This window comes from Mustelus asterias, chromosome 4 (genome assembly GCF_964213995.1).
Source record: "Mustelus asterias chromosome 4, sMusAst1.hap1.1, whole genome shotgun sequence".
NCBI classification, from domain to species: Eukaryota; Metazoa; Chordata; class Chondrichthyes; order Carcharhiniformes; family Triakidae; genus Mustelus; species Mustelus asterias.
Genome location: NC_135804.1, coordinates 25,529,479 through 25,540,236, shown reverse-complemented (window position 1 = coordinate 25,540,236; position 10,758 = coordinate 25,529,479). Strand labels below are relative to the sequence as shown.

At 40.8% G+C, this 10,758-nt stretch overlaps 1 protein-coding gene across 8 annotated transcripts in view; it reads right to left on the bottom strand.

Annotated features, from left to right (window-relative positions):
• Positions 1 to 4,939: 4,939 nt before the first annotated feature.
• Positions 4,940 to 10,758, bottom strand: part of ist1 (IST1 factor associated with ESCRT-III) — a 29,569-nt gene continuing 23,750 nt past the window's right edge. For 2 of the 8 annotated variants that reach the window (XM_078210682.1, XM_078210683.1), the window contains exons 9-11: positions 7,496 to 7,547; positions 7,125 to 7,369; positions 4,940 to 5,389 (exon numbers count right to left, since the gene is read on the bottom strand). In XM_078210682.1, coding sequence (XP_078066808.1) covers positions 7,158 to 7,369; positions 7,496 to 7,547 — 264 coding nt within the window. In that variant the 3' untranslated portion in view covers positions 4,940 to 5,389; positions 7,125 to 7,157. Of the gene's footprint in view, positions 7,370 to 7,495; positions 7,548 to 10,758 lie in introns of all 8 variants that reach the window. The other 6 variants (XR_013497602.1, XR_013497603.1, XM_078210680.1 and 3 more) reach the window with 3 other exon arrangements.

Below are 10,758 nucleotides of genomic sequence, written 5' to 3'. Positions count from 1 at the left end.
CTAAGATAAAATAATGTTTTTTGGTACCTTCCATTTGTTCAGGGTTGGAGAAAAATGTCATCATGCCCCTTGATTGATACTTTTGAGTTCATCGTCTCAGACTTTGTTTGATTGCTATTAAATCACAGCCCTATCAGTGACTGTTTTTAAGAGGCCATTTTAGATGATGTTATTTACCTCTGTGGTTACTTGCAATGAGTTACTTTACTTTTTAAACAAATGATACAGTGGTATAGTTGCTTATAACATTAAAACTAATAAAGAAGACTACAAAGTGGGTAGTACTTAGAGATTATACAGTGTATATATAGAATGTAAGTGAGAATGGTTTTAATGTCTGCTTTTATCTGTGATAAAACAGTAAGCAGTTTCTGAGCACGTGGATTATCGGTCCAGATGTCTCATTGAACTATAGATATTAGTGTGTCCTGTAAAACCCCATTAAAACAGGAGCTTATCCATGTGTTTTTGTGGAGAGACCTGCTTTGCCATAGTATGTTTTTATTATATATGTCAGTGCTTGGCATTAGTCAATTAAAAATACAGAACAGCTTTACAAAACTTACAAAGTTACAGAAATTACACAAAGTCTATACAAAATACATATAAAATCAGTGCTCAATGTGCTAAATATAACACAACACATTCAACTAACAGATATTAAAATTTAAAAGAACTATCATAGAAATCATAGAATCCCTACAGTGCAGAAGGAGGCCATTCGGCCCATCGAGTCTGCACCGACCACAATCCCACCCAAGCCCTACCCCCACATATTTACCCACTAATCCCTCTAACCTACGCATCCCAGGACTCTAAGGGGCAATTTTTAACCAGGCCAATCAACCTAACCCGCACATCTTTGGACTGTGGGAGGAAACCGGAGCACCCGGAGGAAACCCACGCAGACACAAGGAGAATGTACAAACTCCACACAGACAGTGACCCGAGCATCGAACCCGGGACCCTGGAGCTGTGAAGCAGCAGTGCTAACCACTGTGCTACCGTGCCGTAACTATCGAGTTACAAAAGCTAATTACAAAACTGAATTCTAAACTGACAAAACCAAAGATGGTTCCAAACTGTGAAAGAAAATTACTTTATTTAAACGTTACAAGTTAAATTGGACAAAGCTGAATGTTTTAACACTTGTTTTTCTTTGCACAGTAGGTCTTTGAAATTAGAGAATGCAGCTGATCATTTTAATTGCTGTGGAGGTGGCTCCACGCTAGTCCTGTTCAACTTTGACGTCTTGCAGTAGTCGTTTAAGAGTCATACGGTTTTTCCCCCTTATCAAGTATGAATGTGATGTTAAGACCAAAGTCATATGATGCCAATGTCCCAGAATTCATCATAAAATTATACTGGGTTGACATACTTTGATTATTTGACTAAAGCCCAAAGCTAAACTACAACCGAATTGTAAATAATTATCAAAATTAAACTTTCCTGCAAGTGAAAAAGGAAATCAGAGGCAAAGACAGTATGAGAAGAGATTCCATAAGTCTTCTATAAGCATATAAATAATGAAAAGGTAGCAAGAGAAGGGCTGGGTCAAGTTGGGCCATAAAGGGTAACTATGCATAGAGGTAGAGGGCATGGATGAGGTACAGAGTATTCTGCATTTGTCTTTACCAAAAAGGATGCTGCCAATATTTGAATTAGGATATAGTTGAGATACTAGACGAGCTAAAGATTGATAGAGGCATATTTTTCTTCATTCTTTCATAGGATGTGGGCATCACTGGTAAGATCACCATTTGTTGCCCATCCCTAACGCTTCTCCAATTGAGGGCAGTTAGGAGTCACATCTAGGCTGGACTGTGGATCTGGAGTCACATGTAGGCTAGACTGGATGAAGATACCAGCTTTGCATCCTTAAAGGACATTAATGAATCTGACGTGTTTGTACAACAATCAATGATCGTTCTCATGGTGACGATCACTGCGACAAACTCCAGATTTATTGACTTCAAATTTCACTATGGTAGGAATTGAACCCATATCAACAGACCATATGCCTCAGTGTCACTACCACATTGTCACCATCTTCACCTGGGCATTAAAAAAGCTGACCCTGCTTAAAGTTGTTAAGTCACCAGGATCAGATAAGATCCATCTGATGATACTGAATGAAGTAAGGGAGGACTGGTGGATTGCAAATGGTACGTACACCTGTGTTCAAAAAAGGACGCAAGCATAAATCCAGTAACTAGAGGCTAAATAGTTTAACTTCAGTGGTGGGAAACCTTTCAGAAAATAACTTGCAACAAAGTTGCAAATTAAGGGCAGCACAGTGGTTAGCACTGCTGCCTCACAGTGCCAGGGACCCAGGTTCAATTCCAGCCTCGGGTCACTGTCTGTGTGGAGTTTGCACTTTTTCCCCCGTGTCGGCGTGGATCCCCTCTGGGTGCTCCGGTTTCTTCCCACAGTCCAAAGATGTATGATTTAGGTTGATTGGCTATACTAAATTGACCCTAGTAGCAGGGTAAATGTGTGGGGTTACAGGAATAGGGCTTGGGTGGGATTGTGGGGGATTGTGGTCAGTACAGACTTGATGGGCCGAATGGCTTCCTTCTGTACTGTAGGGATTCTATTAAAGTCATTTGGTGGCAAATTGATTAATTAGGGCAAGCCAGCACAGGATTGTTAAAGGTAAACTGTGTCTTTTTTTGATGAGGTAATGGAGATGGATTAAAGAGGACAATGTAATTAATGTATACAGACCCCTGGAAGGCATTTGATGAAATATCAACATCAGACTTGCCAGCAAAGTTGAAGCCCATGGAATAAAAGGGAAGAGCAATATGGATACAAAGTTGGCTGAATGACAGAATAGTGGTGAACTTTCTTTTTAACTCAGAAATGGGTATACGGCAGGTTCGATAGAGTAATAGGACCACTGTTTTTCTTGATCTTTATTAATAACCTAGACTTAAATGTGCAGAACACTTTCATATTTTGCAGCTAGCACCAAATCTGGAAGTATTGTGAACTGAGAGAATGATGATAGACTCCAAGAGGGTAGCACAGTGGCAAAGTGGTTAGCACTGCTGCCTCACATTCGATTCCAGTCTAGGGTTACTGTCTTTGTGGAGTTTGCACATTCTCCGTGGGTTTCCTCTGGGTGTTCCGGTTTCCTCCCACACTCCAAAGATGTGCGGGTTAGGTGGATGGGGCATGCTAAATTGCCCCCAAATTTGAGGGGGACTGGAAGGGTAGATACATGGGGTTACATCAATAGGGCCTGGGTGGGATTGTTATCGGGTACAGGCCCGATGAGCCAAATGGCCTCTTTCTGCACTTATTTTAAGAGGACATAGGCTGAGAGCACAAGGGAGACATTTGGCAGATTACATTTAATTCTGAGGAATGTGAAAACTGTGCATTTTTGTAGGGAGAATTAAGAGACAATACAAAATAAAGGGTATAATTCTGAGTGCAGGAACAGAGAAATCTAGGGGCATAAGTTCACAAGCTGTTGATGGTGACTGGCTAGTTCAAGACAGTGGTTAAAAAGGCATACAGGATCCTGAGCTTTATAAATGAAGGCATAAGAATACAAAGCAAAGTTGTTATGATGGACCTTCACAAAACTCAGGTTGGACCTCAACTGGACTTTTGTATCCAATCTGGGCACCACAAAAGGAAAAATGTGAAGATTTTAGAAAGGATGCAGAAAAGATATCGAAAAATTATTTGTACAGGTGAGGGCCTTCAGTTACATGGATTGGTTGGAAAAGCCAGGTTGACCTCATTAGAAGTTGGAGAGAAGATTTTACACTTGCTCAAATCAGGAGGAGTCTACATGGACCAGAGTGAAACTCTTCCAATTGGTAGAGTGAAGAGCCAGAGTACATTGATTTAAAGTGATTGGCAGAACCAGCAGTAACTTGAAGAAAAGCTTTTAAATAGTGGTTAGGATCTGGAATGCATTGAGAGTTTGGTTGAAACAAATAGAATCAGAGCTTTTAAAGGGATTGGATAAACATCTGAAGGAAAAAACAGGACTATGGGGAAAGGGCAAGTGTGACTGGCTGAGCAGTTCCTGTAAAGAACCAGCAGACATGACAGGTTGAATGGTCTCCTTCTATGGTGTAACCATTTTACGATTCTGCAACCTGACAAGTTTTCTCTCCCACAGGTTGTGTTTCCTGCTGAGAAGGTACAGCAACTGCAATATTTTGCTTTTGTACCATTTATCATTTACTAAAAATTTGCAGTGCTGATGGTGTTTAGAATTGGAGAATGCAAGTTCAATTTCCTGCTCTATTTAATTCTGTATTTTCTTGTGCACTTAATGGAGGGAGGGGGAAAGAGGAGGAAAATAAAGGTAACTGGATTTTTGAATTAGATTGTTGATTTTATGAACAGGAAAGGATGATTGGAAGCTGCATCATGAGGCAGTAGTTTTAGAAAAGTGAATGAAAATGTGGATGGCGATACCATATTCTGGACTGCCCGCAATCACCCAAGCCTCAAAATTTCCATTTCTGCAGCATAAGTAAAGGGGGGTGTCAAGTCTCCCCTTGCCTTCAGAAACATTTCAACAGGAGGATGAAAGATGCTCATTATATCCACCATTTGCTGATGAGATTTGCAGCATCAACTGCTGTTAGGATACCAAGTACAAACATTTTGTTTGCAGTGAAAAGGCTGCAGCACCCTCCTTACATCGCTCAGTGATGTCATTCCAAAGTAAAATACACTGGGCACCTGCCCTCTACGTTGGTGACTCCAGCCACAGGATATGGGGCAGTTGGTGCCAGGGCAGATTGGTAGGCATAAGGAATTTCAGAACTTCATTATTTTAAACTGAAACCATCAGGTGGGGGATAGCTATTATCAGCAGGTAATGCCAATATACAATTTTAAAAAGTTGCAGTTACAAAAGTGTTCTGTAAAAGAAAATTCTCAATGTCCCAGAAATAACACGAGAAACCCTTAAAATGTGTTTTATTTAGCAATGTTTAAACATACAATATAAACAAAATGCTACCAAGTCTGCATACATTTTGTAAAGATAAAGACCCCAAAATAACTAATAAGGCCATTGAAACTTTGTTCAATTATGAGCAAAATATGGAAAATCGAATCATTACACAGGGAAAACTTAGAGCAATCCTATTGAAAGTACAGTTGTGGTTTATTAAGAACAATCCAGTACTTCCATTGAGCAGTTACTCTTGATCCATTAATGAATTAGACGACCTCATGACGACTGGCTGATTACTTGCTATTTGAATGTTACTTTGACTGTGTCGAGTCCTCATGCACATTATGACATCAATCCTAGATTCATGCATGCGTAAAATCAGCCCTGCGTAAAATCATCCCTGCAAAGTCAGAGTTCATTAACATTCACTGCTGTGTCGAGTTCAGTTGGCAGCTAAGGAGAATGATTCCAATTGGAGAAGAAAATTTACAAGTCAAACAATAATCATTACAAACTGTTATAAAGGATTACATTGTTGTTGCATTTAAAGATCTTTTAATGACTTAAGGATGAATAGAATGTGCAAGACAGTGCAGGAAATCATGAAACCTAGGACACTAGTCTGCATGCCGAGCCTTGGTCATTTACTTGCACTTGCCATCCTCAGACCTCGCAAGGAGCAAGATACTTTTGCTGCAGTATTCACCTACATTCATCAGATTCTAACTCTTGTGATTACTGGAACTTAGACACAGTAGCAACAAGGTACTCAAAAAGAATGCATTTGTGAGCTCTTGTAGAAAGTAATCTATTTTCTCTCCTGTTTTGTCTCTAGTAATCCCACTGTAATACACACCTTCTCCACCAAAAAGCACAGGCTAGTGACTCCAACAACTAATACCTTAGCTATGAGCTCCCAATGAATAACTCCATGTTTCCTAAACCACTCCGAAGAACATCACCCCACCAGAAGACCAAGACATTCAATGTACAATTCCTATTGAATGTTCCAGCTTGGGGTGCTCCTAGTTAAGAGAAAGGGCTGAGGTTTTGTAGTCCATTGCTGCTGGAGGACACTAGCAATAGTACAGCACTCCAGTCCATCCTCCTGGCATAGTGTGGGCATGATGTGTTCTGCAACAATTTTTTACACAACCAGTTTGCATTAACAATCCAGTTTAATAATTAGACAAAGTGCATAGAATCCGATGGCAAATAAAAACAAGGATTCGATATGTTCATTTTCAGTTGATATTTGAGCCGTATAAAGGTCATGCTATTGTTAAAGAAAGAACATCAAGTTGCCACACTGTTGAAGTGACTTGAGTAAATTACTGTTTAAGATTCTAGTCCTCGCCCTAAAATATATCTGTAGTATAATTTCATCTGACTACCTTAAGTGGCCAAAAGTGCAACCTTACACCTTTGTATTTTGTAATTGTTTTTGAGTGATAAAATTATGTATGTTAAGAAAATGCAGTTGGAATGCTAGTAAAGTTTATTACGCAGACATCCTTCCAAACATATCACTTCCTGGACTGAAAGTTCAAATTTGATTTTGACATGAATGAAACAAAATGACAATGTTACAGAAGCTTCATTACAGACCAGGTTTAAATTAGACTTTAGATAGTACAAGGACTCTCCACCTGTAAATTGGACGATGCAAGGTTTTTTTTGAATACACAAAATACTTCATAAATAACTAGCTGAAAATAATATAACCCTTTTACCGTGTTACTGACAATTGCAGCTTGTCAGGGCAACTGTTTTGCTTTCTCTTATACAAGTCTCAGATCACGTACAATCCCACTACTACCAATACAACATACTGTCCATCCTTTCAACTTCACCTGTCGGTCCTGGCTATTTGGAGCACAGAGAGCGAAAGGTAGACTCAGGTTAGCATGTTGCTGAGAGTGGACTAATGAAGATCTGAAGTCATGGTCAGAACTGGATTTGAATCAATGCTCAATCTCAAGTCCTATTTTATTTTGCAAGACCCCCCCATAAATATAATCAGGGCCTGTTAGAATAAGAATATTTTAAAATACAGTATATTAACTACTGAGAGAAAATCAAATAATTTTTCAAAAAAGGAGTGTTAATATCCCAGCATACATAGCATCTGGTTCAATTATAAAGCTTTCAGATTCTAGCAGAGACACGCCAGTGAATTTAGAATTACCCCACGGAGATGTAAGCTTTCGTCTTCATTAAATTAAGTTTTCTTCTTCAAATCCTCAAATCTACGAGACAGGTCATCAAAATCAATATCTTCTGAAGCTGTAGAGGTGCCACCAACAGATGCTGTTGGTAGGGTGTCAGGCACAGAGGGCAACTCTGGTATTGTCAAGTTGTCGTAAACAAAGTCGCTTGGAGCAGCTGCAGGTCCTGGGAATTGTCGAGGTGCAGGTATTGGGGCTGAAGGACCTATACAATACAAATAAAAATTATTATATGCGGTACAGTGTCACATCTGATAATATTAATGATAAAAATCCTTTTCATACAGGGAACCACATAAACAGATTAGACCGGAAAACTGTGTCGACTTACCTGGAAGCTTGGGAGAAGGCAAATGAACGTCAGTATCTTTAACATCATCAATCTGTTAAACAACATCAATTATCAGTAATACAATCGAGGCAAATTAACCACAACCATGTCATTACAAACTGCAAGCTGTTGAGATGGTAAAGCAGAAGCTCATGAGTAGCGGAAGGCTCTGGCCTACATTAACTAAATTCCGAAAAGGGGAAGTCAATCTCAGAGCAGGACTAAAGTCTCTCACTTTAGGACCTGGAGTAAACAGTTAATGATGGCAAGTCTAGATTATTGCACTGGACTTGGTCTTAGAGGATTGATTTTGATGAGAGCTTTTATGGGAATTCTTGATAATCTAATATCCAAACCAGGCAGTTGGTTGAAAAATTAATCACGCGATCCGACTCATTAATGGAACCTAGCAGGATAAACCTCATACCAAGAGCTGGGGACTCTTCCAGCTCTAGCTAATCCTGTAAACTAATGCCTCAACTTGTTCACACTCAGATAAGCGGGTCACAGCGCTGGTAAACTTCACAGTTGTAGATGATTAAGCCTCAGCAGTATCCTGAACACATAGGGACCCAAACCATGGCTCTCCAAGCACAGCTCCTGCCACCAGACCCAGTCATCTAACAGCTGGCAATTCAAACACCTTCACTGATCCCAATTTCTGCAAATTTGTGAATGCTTCTACATCAGAATGTGGCAAAGAGCAAGGGATTAATTGTTTTGCAGACAGATTGTGCGTGTCCTTGCATCTCAAAGTCAACTCCAAACAATTAGGAAGGCAACTTATATCTTCGCCTTTGTTGCAAGGGGGTTTTAAAGAAAAGTCTGCAGGGTTTTGATTAGGCCACTCCCTGATTACAGTGTACAGTTTTTCCCCTTACTGCAGGAAAGATAAACTTGCCTTACAGCAAGTTCAACAAAAGTTCACCAAATTGAATCCTGGGGTTTTCCTACCCAGAGAGATCGAGTGGAATGGACCTATACTCTCTTGAATTCAGAAGAATCACGAGGTCTGATTCTTCTGAATTTCATTGAAATGAAATGAGTTGTCTGTTCAGACATATTTACCTGAAACATTTATCATTCTCCACCTCTAAAAGCCCACAAATGTTCTATTTGCCCTATTTCTAGAAATTTCTTCAGTCGCTACCTGTCCAATACTTTCCAATTTCCCTGTTCCACCTTCAGTAACAGAGCTTTCAGCCTTTTCAACTTTCCTCCAAAGATTATTTTCCAACTTTTCAAAGTCTCTTCAGAATGGATTCAGAACTGACTTGCCCACAGAAGGCAAAGAGTGGTTGTAGATGGGTCTTTTTCAGAGTGGTCGGTCGGTCACTAGGATTCTGTTCTGGAACCCTTGCTCTTTGTGATTTTTATAAATGACCTGGATGAGGAAGTGGAAGGATGGGTTGGCAAGTTTGCTGATGACACAAAGGTTGGAGGTGTTGTGGATAGTGTACAGGGATGTCAGCAGTTGCAATGAGACATAGATAAGATGCAAGACTGGGCAGAGAAGTGGCAGATGGACTTCAACCCAGATAAGTGTGTGGTGGTTCATTTTGGCAGGTCGAATAGGATGAAAGAATATAATATTAAGGGTAAGAAGCTTGGCAATGTGGAAGATCAGAAGGATCTTGGGGTCCGGGTTCATAGGACGCTCAAAGCAGCCTCGCAGGTAGAGGCTGTGGTTAAGAGGGCGTATGGAATGCTGGCCTTCATCAATAGAGGAATTGAGTTTAGAAATCGGGAGATAATGCTGCAGCTGTAAAGGACCCTGGTCAGACCCCACCTGGAGTACTGTGCCCAGTTCTGGTCGCCTCATTACAGAAAGGATGTGGAAGCCATAGAACGGGTGCAGAGGAGATTTACGAGGGTGTTGCCGGGATTAAGTGGTATGCCTTATGAGGATAGGTTGAGAGAGCTAGGTCTATTCTCCTTGGAGAGGCGAAGGATGAGAGGTGACCTGATAGAGGTGTATAAGATGTTGAGAGGTATTGATAGAGTGGATTCTCAGAGACTTTTACCCAGGGCTGAAATGGTTGTCACGAGAGGCCACAGGTTTAGGGTGCTGAGGAGTAGGTATAGAGGAGATGTTAGGGATAAGTTTTTCACTCAGAGGGTGGTGGGTGCGTGGAATCGGCTGCCGGTAACGGTGGTGGAAGCGGATTCGATTGAGTCTTTTAAGAGACTTTTGGATAGGTTTATGGAGGTTAGTAAGATAGAGGGTTATAGATGAGCCTAGAAGGTAAGGAAATTGTTCGGCGCAACTTGTGGGCCGAAGGGCCTGTTTGTGCTGTAGCTTTTCTATGTTCTATGTTCTAATAACTCATTTCAAAATCCAGTCACCACTTTTTAATCATTTGGAAAGTTTCAGTGCTAGGGTTTTTTCCTCCTATGAAGTACCTATGTTAAAGGTCCCATATCAAATGCAAATTGTTAGAAAGTCAATGTTAACTCAAACACGCAATCACGATGCAACTGGCAAAGCATTATGTAGAATGTACAGCACAGAAACAGGCCACTCTGCCAAGTGGTTATGCTCTACATGAGCCCCTCTCTATATCCAAATGGATCTGCATAAACTTCCAATGTGGTGTCACACTACCAAGAAATACAAATAAATCCCCTGACAGAAAAATACCAGCGAGGGAAATGTTAGTGGTTATAGGAAGGTGTTTTCCCAAATCCTTCCACTGCACAAAACTAACACCCATGTGACCACTTAATTCTGATGTGGAGATGCCGGCGTTGGACTGGGGTAAACACAGTAAGAAGTTTAACAACACCAGGTTAAAGTCCAACAGGTTTATTTGGTAGCAAAAGCCACACAAGCTTTCAGAGCTGCAAGCCCCTTCTTCAGGTGAGTGGGAATTCTGTTCACAAACAGAGCTTATAAAGACACAACCTCAATTTACATGAATAATGGTTGGAATGCGAATACTTACAACTAATCAAGTCTTTAAGAAACAAAACAATGGGAGTGGAGAGAGCATCAAGACAGGCTAAAAAGATGTGTATTGTCTCCAGACAAGACAGCCAGTGAAACTCTGCAGGTCCACGCAACTGTGGGAGTTACAAATAGTGTGACATGAACCCAATATCCCGGTTGAGGCCGTCCTCGTGTGTGCGGAACTTGGCTATCAGTTTCTGCTCAGCGACTCTGCGCTGTTGTGTGTCGCGAAGGCCGCCTTGGAGAACGCTTACCCGAATATCAGAGGCCGAATGCCCGTGACCGCTGAAGTGCTCCCCAACAGGAAGAGAAC